The 22,028-nt window shown below is 33.4% G+C and overlaps 1 protein-coding gene across 3 annotated transcripts; it reads left to right on the forward strand.

The window, feature by feature from the left end:
• The first annotated feature begins 447 nt into the window (after nucleotides 1-447).
• Nucleotides 448-21,797, forward strand: LOC120342046 (uncharacterized). Of its 3 annotated transcripts, none has more exons than XM_039410706.2 (18): nucleotides 448-605; nucleotides 1,230-2,244; nucleotides 3,711-3,795; nucleotides 6,649-6,805; nucleotides 7,589-7,768; nucleotides 8,680-8,832; nucleotides 8,956-9,048; nucleotides 9,495-9,626; nucleotides 10,302-10,423; nucleotides 12,449-12,618; nucleotides 13,775-13,908; nucleotides 14,722-14,952; nucleotides 15,469-15,674; nucleotides 16,445-16,572; nucleotides 17,807-18,070; nucleotides 18,601-18,788; nucleotides 19,031-19,150; nucleotides 19,632-21,797. In XM_039410706.2, exons 2-18 carry the CDS (start codon nucleotides 2,169-2,171, stop codon nucleotides 19,890-19,892), a joined length of 2,700 nt encoding a protein of 899 aa, XP_039266640.2. In that variant the 5' UTR covers nucleotides 448-605; nucleotides 1,230-2,168; the 3' UTR covers nucleotides 19,893-21,797. The 3 variants fall into 3 exon arrangements, with proteins under 3 accessions (XP_039266640.2, XP_039266643.2, XP_039266641.2); XM_039410709.2 differs by having other exon boundaries at nucleotides 19,635-21,797; XM_039410707.2 differs by having other exon boundaries at nucleotides 465-605; nucleotides 2,125-2,244.
• The last annotated feature ends 231 nt before the right edge of the window (nucleotides 21,798-22,028 follow it).

The raw sequence follows: 22,028 nt of genomic DNA on the forward strand, positions 1-22,028 counted from the left end.
GGGTAATTGGTCGAAGGCACGAGACGCATCGCACTAACCCTTACTGGCGCGCTTGCAATCCGCACCTTTCTTACACTGTACTGGTTCGAGTTCCATATTTTCCGATCCCATATTTTTGTATGGCTTGGCACCAAAGTCACAACTTGCGTTGCAACTCTGTCTCCCTTCACCATCATATTTATTTATCTGAAACGAATAACTATTATTTTCGTATCCGACATGTACTGGTAACCGAACAAAAACCTGGAGTCGCCATATAATTAAGCTTACTCACTTTCCTCAAACTGGAATAAATATGAGAAATCCAATATAATACGTTATTAAGCTGATAAATAACGTGAATTCATTTGCAAAATATACACAGATATTTAAAATCATAGACAATCTTGGCCTGAAGTTATGATTTTAGCGCAATTCATTCGGTTTTGCAACAACCCACTTATGCTCCTTTCACAGTTCACATATTACGTGACAAAGCGTCATAGGAAATCCCCAGGTTTCGCTTACTGGTTAACCTTTAGCGATGCACCAAGATGTAATCACTAAACGAAATAATCGCGGATGGTGATGAACGGGTCAAGCTATAAGAAACCAGCAACTAACAGGTACAGTAGGTTATATTTGGATAGACTAAATTGCTCGTGACCTGCCGCTTTGCAATCTGTTCGATTCTGCGCTTAGTTTGATTATAATAGGGCTATTATCAGTATTATTGATGGAGTTGTCTATTTGATCTATGCTAAACGTTAATACTGTAAAAGCCCTACATGCTCACCGATACATGTGTCAGTGTGCTGGTGTGTGAGCGAACTGTTTTACAGTTCCGGTTTCTGGGTTTAGTGCAGAAGTCAGAAACTAGCAGACTGGACTATGCAGCTTGTAACTAGGGCCTATACTGCTATAAGTATAAATTGGGGAAACTGGCAAAACCTTTATAAAGGTTTAATACGGTACATGCGCCAGACAAAACAAGATTTTTTCCAAAATTTATATTACTCAAGATTATGTAAGTACAGAAGTTCCAAACAATAGTATTAGTGGTATAGATTAGTTATCGTATACTGGTATATAAGCTGTGCCAAATTGATCTTGACCTTCCGGGTCTCATGTCAGCATGTAGTTTCGTACCTAACGTACTTCTGATCAATTTTTTGGCATGTCAATCCTAACCCCCACGTGACTACGCCATCATAAAATTACGTCACAACAACGTCACAATCACATCATAGAGCTTGCCAAATACTTGTTCAATCACCGGGAATGGCATCGGCGCGGACGATAAAGAACTGACTAACGTCAGCGATCTCTTTTCTATCTGCCTATCGGGATCATTGCGACGAGAAAAGGAGAGAAATAGCTGTTCGCATTCTGGTTCTCGTCTGCGCGTCTTGGATGACAGTTCGTATAGTTCAAAGGATCTAGTACGATCTATCCCAACCTTCCTGCCTTCTGGTAGACTACCTACTGACAGACTGAACAGACACTTTTTTCCAAGAACTTACATTCGACATTTTGATGGAACTGATTCTAAGAATAGCTCCCACATTCAGACATTAAAATACATCATTTATAACAGTGAGTGCAAACCCATTTTTACGAAATAATCTGAGCCTCTATAGACTTGCACTATGTAATAAACTGAAAGGAAGCGCAATCAAAAATCGTCACCATTGGATTATTTTTCTGTCTGACTGTAGCAGACAATTTATGTAATTAATATTTTTATGTATCTCTGCTAACGTTTTACAGTTATATATAATAATGAGATCATCTTGCATGTCATCACATGTTTGTATTGGGTGGTAACCAACTCAGATGACCGTGAATGGTCGTATCGTTACCACCCAGTTATCTACCAAAAACTTTTGATTCACTTATTTAAAATAAAAATAAAATAAGTTATTTTAATATTATTTATATATTATTTGTTTTCTGGTTGACGAAATAACAAATTGACTCTCTATGTAGCCTATATTCAAAATTCCTGAAGCAATCTTCTTTTGCTTTAATAATATGAATAATATATACTTTTATATTAATAAGTTTCATTTTTGCAGATATAGTTTTAAGAGTGTGATAAATAATTCCGATCATTATTGAAAAAAAATAAATTTATTTAAAAAGGTTTTGACTTCATCAGGAATGTGGAACAATATTATTGAGCACTGATGGCACAAGCCCAGACTGAGGGTAAAAACATTGAAAAAACTCAAGCATCTGAAGAATTTAGTCTGTTACAAGCCAGTAAGTTTCGATGCTTTCGCAAATTTTTTTAAATTGAGATTGGATTGTTTTTTAAAAATGGTACTCAGAGATGTGAAACAGAGAGCTGTATCACGATGAAGGTAATCGAGTCATTTTGTATAAGTTTATTGTATATCCTATGTATGAAGAACAGATGTTTTTCTCAATTGTGGACTCGAACCTACAACCTTTTTTATGTGAGAAGATCACAACCTAACCACTGCGACATGAAGATCACAACTGTTCCAAGGTTGAATCATACAACACATTCTTAACATTTTTTTCAAGTTGAGCAGTATTCAAACTTGAGCAGATTTGCCATTACCCTTAGTTTGTCATATCATGAATAGCTCTCCCATTTCAAATGGTTGCAAATACAACGCATTACTTCATTTCTGAGGGATGCTCCGATGAATAGTTGTACATAGTACAGCTAGCTTCTGCTCTGTTGTTGCTTATATACTCATTTTGCAGTTGCTTGCATTAGGTCAGTTGTACCACGTACAAAACCTCCTTTTGGTTTGGGGAACAACAGCACAAGAAACGCACTATGGGATTATTTTATGTGGCACTATATCCATTTTCAGACTTTCGTGTAAAGATTCAACGTATTAATTGCGTGCAAAATCGCAGAAGAATTTTTGTCATCTATCGTCAGAGCTGAAAGGCTTCAATCATCTCCACCATTGAATTATCGTAAAACTTGGATGAATACACTTTGTGGTCAAAGCTAGCCGCTATCACGAACTGCCTAACCTAGTCTTCAAATTATTAATTAGCCTTTAAACTCAAGATTATGGCGATCAACCAACAAATACATCAGGTAGCAATAGTAACGCCCGTATGATGTACAAAGGCACTATCGGGATATCTCGAAACGCACATACCACTCTTGCCAAACGCTCCCTTCGTTGTCGATTTCTCAATGGAGATGCATTGTGGACTTCAAGCGTTCCCAAGGTCGGGACTCGTTTTAGGTGGGCAGGAGCGGGCGAGGGCGATTTCTAAACAGAAGGACTGCTAACTCTAAATACCTGTTCAGCGAATGCCGAATGCATTCGGTATGGAATATTTTAGCTGCAGGTTGAGTAGGCTACCGCTGCATTAGGTTCTACTATAGGTTATTTTGAAGTTCCATTTGCTTGTATATGATCCTGATCTTCAATTTTTTAGAACTTGTATTTCACCACAAACACATGTGGTTTAAACAGTTAATCAGTTAATATGTTTAACAAAATTTCTTCACATAACCAATCTAGACCAAATTTAAACTATTTTTTCGCAAATAGAATAGCCTATGGTATATTTCAATCTTCTTCTGCAGACCAATCTATACTAATTGAAGAAGACACAAACACCTTTTAATTAAAAATGTGTTAAAATTCACTAATTCCCTACTACAAAGCCATTATATTTAGTTGTGAACTTGGTATTATTTCCTGTAATGATTTTATTTTTTACAACAGGCAATCCGGACAGCATTTTGCAAAATAGCTCATGGCCGAAACAAGATGATATTCCATCATATACAAGTACTGTCGATTCAACAAGGTATAAATCTCATTATGTAGAATGAATAAATCTAGACGAGCTGCTCAACCAAGGCTGGCTTGCAGATGGATGTATAATAGTGAATTTTCTTCTATTGGCAGAATTAATTTATAATATCACAACCCAAGCAAACTTCAAAAATCTTCTTGCTCTCAATAATGCCTCGCCCTCATGATATCATTGGAGACTGCGTTATTAGGCATTAAAAACTCTATTCCATCCAGACATTTAATATGACGTATTTGTGTTTTAATGTTATTTCAAATTGAACTCAGATTAACTCATTAAACATTTCCCAGCAATAGCTTCAAGGTATTAGAGATATTGCTGTTGATTAAAAAACAGGAAGTTTCTGTTTGTGGCTCAACTTGCGAAATGTGTTTCATATTTGGTGTAATCATTGGACTGTCCAGGGTGATCTCCCAAAATTACTAGAAAATTTTTCTGTATTGTGAAATTTTTTCTTAAACTTCCATAATCTGTGGCCCCCTTTTCAACACTTGTTGTCCCTGCTCTTCTATAAAATAAGTAAGAGAATACGTGCTTTATTGTGAAAAGGTTTAACAAATCTCAGTCAATTTACCTTAATTTTTAATGTAATCATTGTAAATGATACATGCTTTTGCCAAAGGCTGAGTTTTAATAACTCTGGAAGAAGCAATGATTGGATGACTTATGCTGATTTCCATAAGGATTGAAATATTTTTATTTGGTCATGTCGCTTTATCATAAACATGTCATGCAATAAACAAACAAAAAATTAGGATTTAAAAAAAAACGACGCTTGAATATATTTCCTCCATTCCATTGTCGAAAACTATAAAATCATTTTTATCTTAACTTAGCCCATATTTTAAAATTCAAACTCAACACTTGGCATTAAATTAGGCATCATAGCAATCCAATTTACATATAGCTTCAATAGACTGTCGATTGTCGTCATTTGATGAATATGTGCTTCGTACATTGGCCTCAGGGAATTTTATTCAGGACAATATCCATCCTAATTATTGTAGGATTATTTAATAATACAGTTTGAGACTGATGATGCAAAAAATAGAATATATTTTCAGACACAAATTTTAAATTTGATTTATATGGGGCCATAAGAATTGATGAAATAAGTATGAAGAATGAAATAAATAAGCATACAAGCTCACCAGAGGTCGCATTTGAGCTTGTTTCTTCTTTTTATCCAAATTTTTCAGACATTTCTACTAAAGACAACCGATATATGGTGTTTATTTAACATCAGTTGAATTGAAATTTGAAATTGATATGTGCATTGAAATATTATAAAAATTTCGTAACTACTGTATGTTAGATACACTGGGAATAATATTTTTAAAAAGCAATGATGTTTTCTGTTTTCTTCGTATAGCCCAAGGCCTACGATTACATATTAGGTTAAAATTCAATGTTTGTAATACATAAAATTTGCATATAACAACAAAAGGGGAAGAAACACTCAAGACTGCGTGTGTATTCCCAAAAGTGTTTAAATAGAAAATAAATCAATATAAATAAAATAAACCTCTCCACATATTATGAAGTGGAATTACCTCGAAAGGGTATATCATATAAATTTCAAACATATCAAATTTTTACACCTGCCATCTCGTAATTGAATATTTTGTAGGATAATGATATCATTCGGTTTATGGGACAGAAGCAATTGGATAAATTGCTGCTAAATTTAGGACAGAATATATTCGTGGAGGGATTACAACAATATTTGTGTTGTATTGGTACTAAAAAAACTGTTGATGATCTCAATACCAGAAAATAACACTATATGTTACTATTATTATAGAATTTACAAAATAAGTGAAAGCAAATGAATTCATTGTACAAAAAAGCAAATCCTAAAGATAGTTTTATTTCCTCAGAATGGCAATAATGATTAGATTGTAAAGTAATTAAGTTAAGTGATTAATGGTCTTTTATTACTTTTTCTACAGTTAGGTTCATGTTTAACGGCTCGGTTTACTAAAAATTCCCTTTTTACATTTCCGTTATCATAGTAGAATATAGATATCTCGTGGAATATTCAATGCATTACATACAAAAATTATTGTAATTAGATATCAGTACTAGGCCTGCTTGCACTAGGCTTTCCTCAGAGCGAAAGGCATGTTTGAGTATCTTATACAAAATGCCTTCCAGCTGCCTGGTTTGAATTGTTCATTGTGAATTTTTCAAATTCATACCTAATGCTTGAAATATTTTAATATGACTTGGATTTTGTTGTCATGAAGTTAAAGTAAACAGTTCTTACATTGCAATTTAGTATTATTTTAATTCTAGCTTCTAAATTTGTTTTTTATTCCCACATTAGTTTCAATTACCATGGTGATTTTCTGATGAAATAATCCATATTTTGCTGAATGGGCAATTTTTTCAAAAAACTGGCTGTAATAGATTAACAAAATTAATGAATCCCCACTTTCATTTATTATATATCTCCGATTTTCTGCTGTGATATAATATTTAGTACTATTTGAGGGTTGGTTTTTATTGTCTTCTAATCTCACGTTTATAGTGATATTTTAATGAAACAAAACATTGCAATTATGTATGCAAAAGAAGTGCTGATGTTATCGCAAAGGTTTATGATACATGAAAATTTGATCAAATTTGATCATTTTAAGGTAAATTGAACTAGCGATTAACACACACTAGGCTAAATTTGAACCTTTTGTTACTGCTGGGCTTCGACCTATCTTGAAATATATTATGTTTACCAACAATAGATTCTAGGTAATGTTTTTGTCGTCATCACATTTTTGCGTTATCGAATTTGCATATTCTGTGAATTATATAAGACTTCAAATTTTATGTTTTTCTGATTAGGCCATCCTTCGCTGACGAAAATTGGGATAGTAACCAAATTTTCGCATCGCATCACGCTCTTCTGACTGCATATGCAAGAGTTACAAAGAAACTATCAGACGCAGAAGAACGAAATAAACAATTTCAAATGCAGAATAGTGTTCGATCACAAGATAATGTAAGTTTTTTGTCCTTTTTTTTCATTATGGTATATGTATTACTTAAAAAATATTGTAGAATGGATTTAGATATCAAATCCTAATAATTGTGCCAAGTAATACAAATCGTATTCAGCATTTTATGTTCAAAACTACGGTATAGATATGTAAAAGTCTTCTTGGATGTAAAATTTTATGCTCTGAATTTTTGTGATCAAAATGAATCTGGTTAATAAGTGGTTGTTTCAGTTATATGATTTTTTACATTGGATCACTAACTACATCTTTACTAATGCCCATGGGTGCATTTAAATGGGATGTGATGAATCTCAGTCTGTCACAAATTCGATTTAAAATAGATTTGTGTGGTTGCTAAATTAATTCTAGATCGTTAACTAGTAGGCTATGTACAATGGAAAATATGATCATCAAATATACGTCATAGTTCTTCATTTGGAACTGGAAATTACTGCCACTCGGAAAGATATTTATAAATTAAACTTCTCTTTGTGTGAACATTACAGAGAAACATTGTGGCATGGTTGTACCGCTAATCCGTAAACTTTCATACTGGAAACCGTTCTTGACCCAATGACACACCAATATTTTCATAGAGTATGGCACTTAGGATGATGATTTTTCTTCTAGCTAATTTCAAATAGAAATTTCCGAAATTTTTCATAAAGTACATGATTGATGCTTTTATACTCTTTTTTTGCTTCTGAATCCTCCTTGTCTTATTTTGTATATTGATTGCTGAGAAGCTGAATTTGCATAAACTTTGTTCTCCATTTTACTCATAGTTTCGAAGTGCCAACATGTCTGGAGCTTCTCAAACAAACTCCCAAACAAATTTTGCAATGCCACCGGACATTGAGGCAAGTGTCAACCAAGCATGGGAAGCATATAATGAAAAATGTAAAGAATGCCAACAACTTCGAGAGGAATTAGAAAGAGTTAAACAACAAAGTGAAAATTCAGATGTAATTATTTTTATTACTAATTATTCATATTGTATTACATGTATTTTATCTTGCCAAATCAATTTGTGGAATCACAATTTATTTAGGTCAGAGGCATTCTTAGTATCAAATTTTTTTTATCAAATAAGCAGTTTAAACAGAAAAATTATCTCATTTTGTGATAAAAACAATTATAAACAGATGACCTTGTTGACACTTCATGCTTCTGTCTCCATAAACACATATTGATCTGTCTGTATATTTTTGTTTAAACTGAATATTTTTAATATATGCAAGGAAAGTATATTATTGATATTAATTAGAAATGGTGATTTTTTTATATCATGAAATAATTTGGTCGATTCTTTTTCACGAACAAAAATGGGAACCAAAATATTTTTGCTAAGTTGTAGATATATGTAACTCAATACACAAGACATCTTGAACATTATAAAATTTGCAACGTTTCATTTCATTAGTTGTATTTATTGATCAGTGAAGATTTTAAATGAATCTATATTATGTGTAAATATGGTTACCAAATTTTTTAAAAAGGAATACCGGCAATTCGTGAAATTTTAGAATGAAATGTTAAGGCGTAAGAGGGTTTAGACAAATACAATATGTTGTTATGAAAACTACCAAGCTTTTAGTACACATACTATGACACTATATTTCTAACTGACCGAAACTCAACAAGAATATGTGGCAATATTTCATTGCCATTTCCTGATTTGATTTTATCTCTTCATGATCGGCTGTAAATTTGTCGTGCTGTTCCAGGAACTTGTGATTGTGGAACAGCGATATCATTTCAAATGGTTGATATTTTTACTTACAGTTTTTTTTATCAATTTTCTTGATTTTTATCTGAAAATATGTCCAATTTTGTCGTAAATTTATCATAGTAGTAATTTTTGTCATGTTTACAGCATTTCAGCCGAATACATAATCTTCAAGAAGATGTACTTCGAGAGAAAGCAAAACAAGATGATGTTGTTCGAAAACTTGAAAAAACTAAAATGGAAGCAGGTAATCTTGAGAAAAAGGAAATCATGGCCCGTGAGGAACTTGAAAAAGAAAGGGTAAGTTAAGAAAATTCCTGAAAACACCACACATGTAAAAAAAAATAGCTAGCAAATATTTTATCATTTACATCTGTAAGATAGGTTGCTGACTTTTACCCTTTTTTTTCTTAATTGCAACAGGAATATCAAAGATCTTTGATTCAAAGTGCAGAGAAGAAACACAAAGAAATGGAGCAAAGAATAGCAGAGTTAGAAGCTAATGTAAAAAATGAAGTAAGAATATTGTTAACTGTGTATACTTTCATTCAGTGATATCTGTTATAGGAATATCATGAATAGCAGATTTGAGTAACAAATGATTGAGCAGCTTCAAAACATGATTTTTTCATACAACGTATTTATACAAGGATCTACATGAGTCACTTATATGCAATTAGGTACTTTATTTTGCAAGAACTGGAATCTTTCTGATTTGGCATTGCCTTACCTACCCAATTTATTACACCCTGAGTGAGGTGGTGGGTTACGATTTGGACTCGAGACTTCAACCTGTGATGTCATTATAGTTTAGTTTAACGCTTTAAGCCACTAGGCCACCATATTCGATGAATGTTAAGAGAATTTGTCACATTGTGATTGATGGTTTGATATATAAATTTTTTTATCACAATTTTTGCATTTTTTTTTATTCTTGACTGTAATATTCTTCTATAATTTAGAAAAACCTGACAACTGATTTAAGAAAACGAGAAAAGGATTATCAAACAGCAATCGAAGATGAATTCAACAATAAAAAAGAAGCATTTGTTTTGAAAATTCGAGAATTGGAAGAAGATAATATAAGATTGAAAGTAAATATTCCAACTTATCACACACAGGTTGATGTGTCCCATAATTTCCTCAAATCCTCTTTTTTATATGCTTTTTATATCCCATGAATCATGTATATACTTAAATCTGTTAATTTCCTAAATAGAATTCTCTCAATTATTCGGCCCACAGAATTCGTACAGGATCTTTTTATGGCTGTTTTAAACAGTTACTGTTTATCATATTACTATATGAAATAAACCAAGCAGTTAGTAGGTAATTCAAGTTATCTGAGTATTTATATGGATGGATAGACGATTCGAGTTTTTTTGCTGGGTTAGACACCCTAAGTTTGAGTTCAGTCGGCATAGTGGTCAACACAGGAATTATTATGGTTTAAAAAAATTGCGTAGGCTATGTTGAACTGGAACTGGTATTATCCATTAACATTTGGAACATCATAAATTTGAGTCACAGCAGATTGATGTAAAATATTAGGTATTAAAAAAAATTACAGAATAATGATTTAATATTCAAATTATTATCCAACGATCCAATCCAATTATTATCTGAAAACAACTCGTCAGCATTCAATTTAACTAAACACTGATAAGATGTTTTATACAATTTTTTGAAATTGTCTATTTTGCAAATTCCAATATGCAATATCCCACTTTGGTATATAACCCTATTGACTATATTATATATCTTAATAGGAGGAAGTGTCTCTGTTGGTATCAATGCGTTCACCATCGTACAATGGACCAACAACATCAAACATGAACGTTAATGGACCTGTTGGTACAATGTTAAATAGTGGTCCATCGGATCAGGACAAGTTAGTATTATTTAAATACTCACTGAAATGCAATTTTTACGTTTCTTTTATATTATGTTTATACAAAGTGTATTTTCAGTACAATGAAACAACGAGCTACTAACTATGAACATTTCCTAAGCCTCTGCACAAGCAGTCGCGTGGCTGACAACTTCAAACATTAACATAAATTTGCACTTTGGAAATACTTGCTCCATTAATTTTCATTCTCACTCCAGTCACTGATAATGACATAACATATTAATATTATTATTTCCAGTTTTACATCCGAATACCTCAGGCACTGTTTATGAAACTTTAAATCTGATTTGAATCAAAAACATTGAAGTTGAGTTAACTTATAAAGCAGTCACTTATAATGGTTCAACATTGCTTTAGTCATCGCTTGCCGTTATGAGCTGGTGGGCATGGGGTTTGATCTTGAACATGCAATATCTATCTAACACCTAGTGAGATTGAATATGCTAACCACATGGCCATTACACCCACTTTTATTATTAGTTATATTTAGTCGTTTTCGTAATACAGTGTAATACTTATTATTTGCAGTGGGTACTCATTTGGATATACTCTAGGAGTGTGGGAATTTGTTTTTTGTATTAGTTTGCTCGGAGACCATTGGAAACTAATTATAATTCTATATGTAAATATGAATAGTATATAATCGAAATTTGGTTATATGTTTTAATACAGTTGTTCTCAACCTGTGGTACGCGGAAGATGTTCAAGGGGTACGCGAGCAGCTTCGAATTGTTGCAACCATTCCCTTCTGAGTTGGCTAAAATATGCTGATAACGCTTTTTATCTTCCATACTTTATGTATTCGCAGAGTGAATGTTTCCCCGGTGATCAATTTCCGTGTTTAATAATCATAACCAATCAGCAAAAATCAACAATAACTTAACAATAGTAATTTCTGCAGCCGTTCAGACACTTCTGTTCTGACAGATATTCAAGTATGGTTGTAAAGTATGCTTTGCCTCGTTTTTGAAGTTTTGCTGTTATTTGTCATTGTCAGTTTTCATTTTGAAATAGTAACGTAGAAGAATTTTTCTGTGGTCGAGGGTCGAAGGAACATCCTATGAACCAGTCGAGTCCTCAGAGATCGCCCTCATCTGCTATTATCCACTAACAAATTGAGATGGGTATGTTTTCGTCCGTCTTGCGATTGAGGTTACAAAAGATCTAATGCCACATCTTAAAATACTCCCATATCGCATGTCTTGTGCCATTATTCCCCATTTACAAAAGGGTCTTTTTCGGTGGTATGCGGCCAGAGTAAAAAACAGTAAAGTGTTACGCGGTCAGTAAATGGTTGAGAACCACTGTTTTAATACAATTGGACCATCTATGGATTTCATGATCTGTATTTAAATTAGCATTTGTTTTTCACGTGTTCCATTCATTTTTGTTCAGATTTAGGATTCACGGTTAAAAGTTGGATATCTTTTTCATCCTTGTTTAACCTGTGTTCGCCGAATATGAAATTACAGATAAAAACTAATTAGTTACCTAATGAGCTTTGGCTTAGTGGGTAAAGCATTAGACTTAACTGTGTTGGCGTCACAGGTTACACTCAGCTCCAAATCCCATGGTCACCACTTCATGCAGGGTGTCATAAATTAAGTAGGCAATGCCGAACTGGTAATAAAACTGGTTCTTGAAAAAATAGTGAATTCTTACATATTATCAGTGAATGCTTTTACAGGGCCTTGTTCAGAGTGGAACGTGCAAATACAAATTAGCTCAAATAGAGCTATTTTGCAATACAATTTCAATCAAAAAACCTGAATTTGATTTTACAAATTCATCTCATGCTATTCTTTGCTGTTTCACGATTTTAAAATGCTTCGCGAAGTCTTGAAAATCAATTTTTCAACTGGTTCAGTCGCTCAGACTCTTGTTAAACTAAAATCAATGACCTTGAAAATGAAGTTCATATTTCTCAGATGTTGTTGAACTTGAGTGTAAGTGAATTCAAATTTCAATCCACAGCCTCTGAAGCTAAATTACATTATTTTTCAGCAATAACCAAGATGCATTGATTCTTTGTTCCGATGTTCAAATAATACGAGGAGAGTTGAATGATTTAAAAACAAGAGCTGCTGAGCAGTCTCATATATTATCAGCTTTATTCCAGAATCCTAAATTTTTGAAAATACTTCGCTCTGTTGATCATATGCAAAATAATCCAGGTAAAACTAATTCGTGTATTTTGTATTTTTATCTCAGATGTATCGTAGCCAATTACGTTACCTTTTTAAATTCTCCATTAATTAAAACTCATGACTTTCAATTTTGAATATTCATGATTTTTATATATTAAACTATTAAACTCAATGCCTCATAGTCCTCCGATATCCATTCAAATTATTTGCTCTATGGAATGTCAATATTGATATTCTAGTTTGCAAATGCCGTAGAGCAGAAAATAAAAAGTGATTTCTGATATATGCAAATGCATATTTAATAAAGAATATCTGTTAGCGGTTTTAGGCTGTTTTGAGTTTGTTATCAATTCTTTTTCTTTTGTTAAGTGTGTAGCAAGCAAACTAGGTATATATCTGCCTCATCCTTGGATATGAATATTATTGAAGACTTTTGGATGTCATTTTTTGTCTTGTAATCAATGCCAATATGAGAGTGATTAAACTTACCAAACTCGATTATTTAAGTTAATACAGTAATTTTATGGCCTGTTGGTAAACTTGGCCTAAATGAAGTTGTTTTCTAAATTTCACATGTTTTAAGGGCATTCAATTCTGAACTGTGGCAAAACATGTTGATAATGTATTTCCATGGAAACCATGCTCTTATTGAAATGAATAATTATATGAATCTCAATCTGAAATGCTTCATCTCCTTATTCTAAGAAACATCGTTTATAAAGTGTTGCAAAATATCTTTGCTTATCCCATTCTTCAGTTTTTGAAGTCAAACTACATCTTTTGCCTCTCACTTTCATTTTCTGGTGATATTGTCGATTTTATACCCCTAAAGATCATAACATAGCACAAAAGTACTTAATTGTTATCAATATGCATACATGAGTTGTCAGTAGTGACTCGGCGGTGTAGCACATCGTGCTTAGCGTTACAAATTCGGTCACCACCACACCTCAGATTACCCTGCGTGGGTTCACCGAAGTTTACGAGGGGCCGTGGTTTGCCATGTGATTAAGCCGTCTTGTTGCCTTTCCTCTTCTCCTGTCCTAATTCGCTCATATGGGGGCATCATCCCTTGAAGCCACCAATTTGGATGTTATTTAAGATCAACACTTTTCTCTACAGTTTATTCATATCATCTTTGTCATTATACCTGTCCAATTCTAACAAATTTTCTTATTTCAAGAAAACGTACAAACCCCATCAAATGCTAGAAATGGCCCCTCAGGTGTTCCAGTGCAATGCAGTGAAGAGTTATCTAATAAACGAAAGAAGACTACTTCACCGAAAAACGGAAATGCATTCTTAACTCATCAGAAGGTGAGATTTCAGAGTATTGACCTTTGAAGATTTTTAAGTATGTACATTTGTACAGTAGATTATAAATGACATTAATGTGGATGTCTTGTTTTTTTGGGATGTCAATACCGGTAATAGATTTTTCTACCTAATATGCCCTTTTATCATCTACTGTTGGGCTTCAACTCAGACATTTTAACCCTACGAGTTTATTCTTTAATTCTTTGTTTCTTATGCTGTACTATTGCCTAATTGAGTTCAGGATATGTTTGAGCCTTGCAGTAAACAATTTCCTAAATAGTTGGGCATGATGGTCTATCGGTCTAGCTTATTGTATTGATATTAACTAATGTTTGGATGCTGATTAGTGCTACTATTTAAACTATTGGTTGTACACTATTCAACCCATCCTGCCCTGAATGAAAACAGTCAAAAACTATGTCTAACTGTAGAATTTTTGATCATTTCAAATCTTAGTATCTTTATACGTGTATGTCTGAACAGGGATGCCAGCGAAAATTTACCAATGAGCCTTGACTACAGGTTGTGAAAATTTTTCCTCCGAGCTCCGACACACACATCAATTTTAATAAAAGTAATTAAAATGTTAGCTAATGCAGGCGTCCTGTAGTAGGATGTTAAGAAAGTTTAGTGAATGCAATACTCTTTAGTTTCCATAGGAAATTTCGATTTTTTTGATATTATGAAAATTCGCCCTTTGTATCTGTAATAATGTGCCAATTTCTCGACTATACAAACAACCCTGTATTTAAACCTAGTCCTACAGCTATTTATTAATCACGCCATGAACTAAACTTTGTTACAATATTACAGGCATGTATGGATGGTTTTCCACCAAATGATGTTCGACATGTTATTGGTTCTTCACTGCCAAGTTCTCATCACGATTCATATGGTCCAACTACAACAAATTCAGACTATTTTTTACATTCTCGGCAAATGCCTTCGAGATCTCAAGAGGAAACTCCAATTTCTACAAACGCAACTGTTATTTTGAAACCAACGGAAGAATTTATTCGTGGTATATCAAAGGAGAATGGAACGGTTAGTTCTCTATTGTTATTGCCGGGTGATGTAATATCGGAATCAAAATCTTTTTAGAAATGGTCACAAATTGAACTTTTGGGCACTGCACCAAATTTTAAAAATATGCTAACTTGCTTTATTCCTTATTGAATGTAAATTGAAGGTGAATTGATATTATTGATATTGCAGATACTTGCTTTTGTTATAATTGAAGCAATGCATCTGAAATAGGTAACTGGTTAACTATTCCATACCCAACATGGACTGGTAATCAGACAAGAGGCTGTGCCATATGATTCCTTTCTTCCAGGATACATATACAAATCCTACTCCTAGCGAAATATTTTTGGTTTAGCAAAGCAGACTGAATTAAAGTTATTTGAACCCCAAATCTAAATTGATTGTGTGATTTATATGAATTAGTTTCAAAAATAGCAGCACAGCTCAAAATTCCTACGATTGAGTCTGTAACGTTTTCTATGTTTGATACTCGTAGGATATTATCTTTCTCATGAGAAAATTCTTCTGTGTTAGAATCGTAAAACTGGAAGACCGCCACCAAGAAACGAAAGTTTTGAATATAATACTTTGTTTCCTCCAATGACTGTTGCACGAGTAATTCACAACCACGAATCTGGGCTACAAGATTCGAATCCAATGATTTCAAGACCTGGAACTTCTGAAAATTTTAGTGATGATTTTGTTGCAATACCAACACCCTCACAACATATTCCAAACAGGTATGTCAATAATATTATTTCCAGTTTTACGTTCAAACTTATACACTATATAATAAATTCAAATTGACTTTAGTTCTTATGCCAGAGGTTATGTTGCTGTTATTTGACAAAGAATAAAGTAGTCCAAAACGAATCAAATGTTCATGTTATGTTCATTCAACTCGAACTTTAGAGTACCGGTAGTTTTATTCGAAAATCTACTGTATGAGCAAAAAAGCCTTTGTTCAATTGCTGAAAACTGTAAAATGTAGAAAACTAATCAATTTATTGTTCTTCTGCAACCTTCCTGAATTTTCAAAACGAACACATTAAATATACATTGACTTTCATGTGTTCTCAATTGGGAATATATTCAATATTTTATATCCGCAAATATTATTTTAAAATGTATTTGAACAATAGATGATTCGGTTTTGGCCATTCCTTACCAAGCTACTGCAGCCGATCACATCTTATTCAACTCAGTGCTAAAGTGATAACCCACTTTCTATGTCACAGATTAAGCATCGAGTCATTTCACTAATCGCCAAGTGGAAATAATTTCAGAACCCACTCGATTTCAGTTCTAAAAAGAACTGTCATTGAGTAATGATTTGAGTCATTCCAACTGCGATTACATATTTTGATTTCACAGCATAATAATAGATTATGAGTCCAGATCTCACACTATCATAACTCCAGCCTATTTTTGTACTACTTATCTCCTTGTTGCAATTTTTATGGTATTAATTGTTCAGATTATCACGAAACTCATATTTTTATGTTTCCAGCATTGGTGCGACCTCCAACACTGCTACAGGAGTACAGTATACTCAAATGTTTAATGGAAACATTGCTTCACATATTCATCCTTTTTCAAATGTGCAGCAGCCTCCTCTCCTTCATAATACTGGACAAAGTGAGTTTAATAAACCATTATCACACAAACACAAACGGCTAAATGCAATGGATGTTTACCCGAGCATTTTGTTTATTTCTCTAACCATTACCGTTCAGCGATAAGTCAACAATTGTAATTTCTGCACCCGCTTAGACACTTATATGCTCAGACAGATAATCGAGCATGAACGTAAACATTGCTTCGTTTTTGTGGTTTTGCATGTTATTTGGCAGTTTTCAGTTGTGTTTCAAAAAAGTAGTTGCAAATTAAATAACTTGATTGTCATTATGTCCTCTGACGAGCTGTAGTTTAGTTGCAATATTTGAAGATTAGTTTCGCAAATTCTACAATGGTCTGGGCCAGTGGTTCCCACTGGGGTCCGCGAACCTTTACAGGTCCGCGAAACAAATCTGTAATTTGGCTAATAGCTTGATAATACAAAAATTATGTGCTTAAATTTGCAGATACACATTTGTCGTATTTTGCTGCTTCGCAATCACTGCTGGAGACACTAATTCTTCACTTTTAGTTTCGATCACGCTGCCCCATTGTGATGTCACAGAGCTGTGGGCCTGTGACATCACAGAGAGAGTTCAATTCATGCCACCACAAGTTTACTAACTGCAGAGCTGTAGCTTACGCTGCCCTTTTGCACGTTTACCAAATATCGAAACAGACTGGATGTCACACATGTCATTAGAGTTCCGCCTTATATTCTTTCGTTTGTTTCACTATACGGCGCATTGATTTTTTGTTGTGATCTTTTAATGTTTTGCTTTAGTGCACAAGGCCGGAAATCTTTTAAAAAAAGAAGGGGTCCAGCATAAAAAAATTTTCCAAAAAGTTTGGGAACCACTGGTCTTGGCTAAAATTAGCCATCATTGTTTTAAACATGTAAACCAGTTCGTAAGTGCCAACTCTCCAAAACACTCTCAAAATAAACAGAAAGAAATTTTGCAACAGTGAAATATGGGGGGAGAATTTTTTTGGGGTCAAGAGTCGGGGAAACAACCATCCTGTTCTTAGATAATATAAACTATAAAGATGAAAAAATAATTTTCATAATAAAGGTTTGTATTCTTTTTGCCAGAAGACCAGATCAGTGTATTATCTGTAACTGGCCCACTCAGGAAAGTAATTGCCCATCCCTGGTTTGGTTAGTAACATTGCTGTTAATCATAATGAGCTTGTTCTTACGCATATTTGCATCAAATGACCAGTTATTCATTTTTAAATATTTTCTGTACTGCAGACTCATTGCCGCCAGCAGATCTGGACAGCAATCAATTTTATTCAACAAAATCATCATCTTCTCTATCAGATAATGATACAATGATCGTATCATCTACTGTTCAACCTACAAACCCCTTTTATCAGGATATGGAAATAGGAGACCCAAGGACTATGCCTGCAACATCTCTGAATAGAATGGCTGCAGACCCATCTCTTAATCCAAATATAGATAACAAGAATCAGTCTTTAACAACAGTAAAGGATTTGATGGACTGGGGTGCTGGTATGATTGAATATAATTGCTATTGATTTTGATTAGATAGAAGTATGAAAAGGAAGATCAATTAGAAGTTTTGAATATTCATGAAACAATCTCTGTTATGTAAATTTGGAATCCAATCCCCCATTTAGTTTTTTAAGGATATCATGTATGTTTTGTCACCGCTTCTTGATCGAAGGACCTAATCTGGGTTGAACATTTTGTTTTATTACTACAATTGGTCGGTCACTCGGTAGTCCTATTTTTTTTAGAGAGAAGAGGTATTTCTTAATAATAAGCATTATAAAGTGGCTTTATATTGTAACACTTATAATTCTCTTACCAACTCAAAGCCACTCAAAAATGCCAAAGTGACAGAATTTTAATTTTTTGAATATTAATCTTGAATTGATTTGGGGTTGCATAGTGGATATTCTACCTGCTTTGTAAACCTTTGCCTAATTACTACATTAAGAATATTTGAACCAATTTTAGGTAATAAGATTTTTTATCGAAGTACCCTAACCTTAAGACTCTCTATTTTTTATCCTCAGTTAACACACAAGAAACGAGGCCTCCTCAACTCAGTGCTCAATTTAGAGCAGGAGATAATTCTCACGCAACTCCTGGTAATCGTTATATTTCATCAGATGAAGATAATGATAGCGATATTACTCCTTTTCAACCAATGCAAAACCGGGACTCAGACGGGCATCAACCTAAGGAGTTTGTTGTTCCAAAGGTACATATCTTATGCGAATATAAAATTAAATTTTCCGATTATTTGTGTGGTGTGATGGATTTAAAAGATCTTCAATTAGTGTAAAAATATGAGTTTCAATTTTTACAGATTGTCAGTCTTTATAAAAATTTTATAAAAAAAAGTTGTTAGCTACATTTTGTGTTTTTATTTGTTGAGTAATATAAGTGCAATATATCATGATGAACATTTTTACTGTTAAAGCTTTTTCAAACTATTCTCAGGTGGTGCATGCGTCTACATTAGCTGCGACAACACAGAATAGAAAAGCGTTTCAAGATTCAAGATATACTGTTCCTCCTGCTGAAGTACCACTGAGACCACCTATTAGGGCCAAGAATGAGGTAACACAAAATTATGTAAATTTTTGATGTCTTAAGCCATTTGAAACAAATTTGAATATAGCTGATTTTAATAACCGAATTCTTTGTTTATTTCACTCAAGCTTGTGTATCTTGATGATGGCGTGTGGTGCATTGTGCTAAGTGTTAGGAATATGCTCGCCACGGTACCTCTAATTACTCTGCGTGGGTTCGCAGGTTCGAATCCCATGCGGGGATAGTTAGGTGCGAGAGGATTGCTGGACTCCTCGTAGGCGTAGGGTGGTTCACATAATCGCTGGTCGGTTACGGCCATCAAGTCCATGTGTCTGAAAACAAGCAACTGGCTAACTGATCCCATACCTGACATTGACTGGTAACCAGACAAGAGGCCGTGAGTCGCCACTCGCCATAAGATTGAGCTGTCTTATCGACTTTCCTCTCCCCCAGGATAAATATGTAAATCCTATTCTATATCTAAAACCTCTTTGATCATCTTTGACAGCAGCCTTCAAATTTAAATCAGTCTGCATCATCAAGAACGAACAATCGACCTGAAAATGGAGGACCAGCTTTACCTCATCAGTATCCACCAACGGTAAATAACATTAATAAAGGAACAAAGAGAAATTTAGAAGACGGTAACGTCAAAACTTGTCCAATCTGTATGCAAGTATTTGGTGCAGAATGGTCCGAAGACAGAATGAATAGACATATAAATAATCATTTTAGCGACGACGAGAATGATGTCTTAGTTCTCGATTAGTTAAAACAAATTGTTTTTATTTGTTTTTTCTGCGGATATAGTTGAATGATAATTGTGCTGGCAATTGTACCATAAAATATAGTATATATAAATAACTTTTTTTATTGGAAAATCAAACGTCTTTGCGTTGTTTATATTTAAATATTACATGTGTTTATCGCATTGGAAACTAGCAGTTTTTGATAGGAAGAAATTAAATTTGAAATGTGTATTTTGGTAAACTCTGTTATTTGGGTATGACTTAAATATACCCCTAAGAACAGATTTGATTATGAAGTATATTTCCCTTCATTATGTCACTTATTTATCTCAACTCTATAAATGACATTTATATATAATTTTTGTCTTCTATTATAGTATATGTAGTACTCCATACCTTGGAACCAATTGATTAATGTTATACATGACTAGCAAGCGGGAAAGACGAAATGGTTTTTCATGCAAATATAATTCCTTTACCTCGGAATCAATTTGAATCGTATTGCACATTGTGCCAGATTTGTGTTTCTAAAATGTGGCATCAATGCATATGAGCAATAATAATTTTGTATATTTTTAATCAGTGTATTTCTTTATGATCATGTCGATCAGTCTGTTTGAATATGGTTCGCATATATGAATTGACCATTTCTCGCAAATTATTTTTTGTCTAGTTTATGTATAACCTTCATGGAACCTGGTAGATTATGTTGATACGATTATCTCTTAAAGTTTTTATTCACAAATATATTCAATTTTTTCTGATTTCTCTTCTTTTTCGCACTGTTGATGGTGTTTTCAAACTTATGTGATGAGGTTTATATTGTTTCCTATTAATGTTTGCTTCACTATCTTTTTTTTAATTGTCAATTCCACGCAATACTAATCATTCTATACTTATTGAAGCAAGTTTCTCCACCATGAGAAATATACATTTGTATTCTCGAAATCAACATCTACGAGATATAACGTTCGTACATCTGGAATCTTGAACGGTATCTATTCCTATAATTGACCTGGACTGTCGACCAGACTGAGTATGGTGGTGTTGCATATGATTAAACTGTCTTCGCAACCTTCAGCCATCCTTAGGAATTTAAATCCAACCTTTTTTAGGAATTATATTGAAACCTAACCTTTTTTCTCTCACAATGGTAGTAGGTAGTAAGAAATTTCTTGTTGGTAAAATTGAAATTGACTCGATATTTCTTATACTCCAAACGACTGTTTTGTTGGTATCTTACAATATATATCCTACATTTTCTGTGTTTTCATATTTTTTGAAAATTTAGTATACAAGTGATGAAATTTTGAAACCCATACTGACAAAGCTTAAAAGCTATCGTTGCTGAGGGAAACACAGTCAATGCATAGAGCTACATTTCTGATCTAATTTTGGTCAATTATGGAATCCCTTTTTATAAATAATCCTTGGCTGAGCTCTGAGGCACACTGTTAGATTTCAATATACAATTTTGGCTCCAACCAAGTCATTAAAGCATTTTCTTGCTCAGAATATATGAACATTATTGGTATGTTCTTCTGACAGTACTGCTAGCCGTCATGTTTTTTTAAAGTAAATTGTACATTTTCTTTACCAAATTTTCAATAGTTTTCATTTTTAAGTTTCATTTTATATTTCTATTAATTAAACTTTAATGCCTGGTGGGCCATCTATTTAGATATTATCTTACGATGAGAAGGCAATGGATAAATATGATAACTACACTATTCGTATGAGTGATGTCGACATTTCTCATATGCCGTACAAATAACTGTAAATTCGTAAATTTACTACGATTTTATGCCTTTCTTTTTGACAGGCAACCCATGCGGCTATTTTACTGATACTACTATTACTTTTTTTTGGCAGCATAATTATTGTTATATTCTATTTCCCTAAATAAAAATATGATTTGAAACATGTGTGCTGTTGTTTTGTTGGGTTGTATCGTGGTGTCGGGGGTTAGGGTAAAAAATATCAATTAATCTATTTTCACGCCAATACCAATCCTTTGCCAGTGTCAATGGTTGGATACCCACATATTCGTAACCCAAAAAATATCAATAAATGAAAGTTACCGGTAAATCATTGCTTTTTCTTATAAATACGAGTATATCAGTCATACCGTTCCGATTATCTTCTTGCTCTAATTT

This window comes from Styela clava, chromosome 3, assembly GCF_964204865.1.
Source record: "Styela clava chromosome 3, kaStyClav1.hap1.2, whole genome shotgun sequence".
Classification (NCBI taxonomy): Eukaryota; Metazoa; Chordata; class Ascidiacea; order Stolidobranchia; family Styelidae; genus Styela; species Styela clava.

Bases quoted from the DNA above. Each gene is read 5' to 3' on its own strand.
- LOC120342046 (XM_039410706.2), top strand. From the start codon at position 2,169: ATGGCACAAGCCCAGACTGAGGGTAAAAACATTGAAAAAACTCAAGCA. The intron at 8,833-8,955 runs GTAAGTTAAGAA...TAATTGCAACAG, and splicing joins AGGAACTTGAAAAAGAAAGG to GAATATCAAAGATCTTTGAT. The intron at 12,619-13,774 runs GTAAAACTAATT...TCTTATTTCAAG, and splicing joins TCATATGCAAAATAATCCAG to AAAACGTACAAACCCCATCA.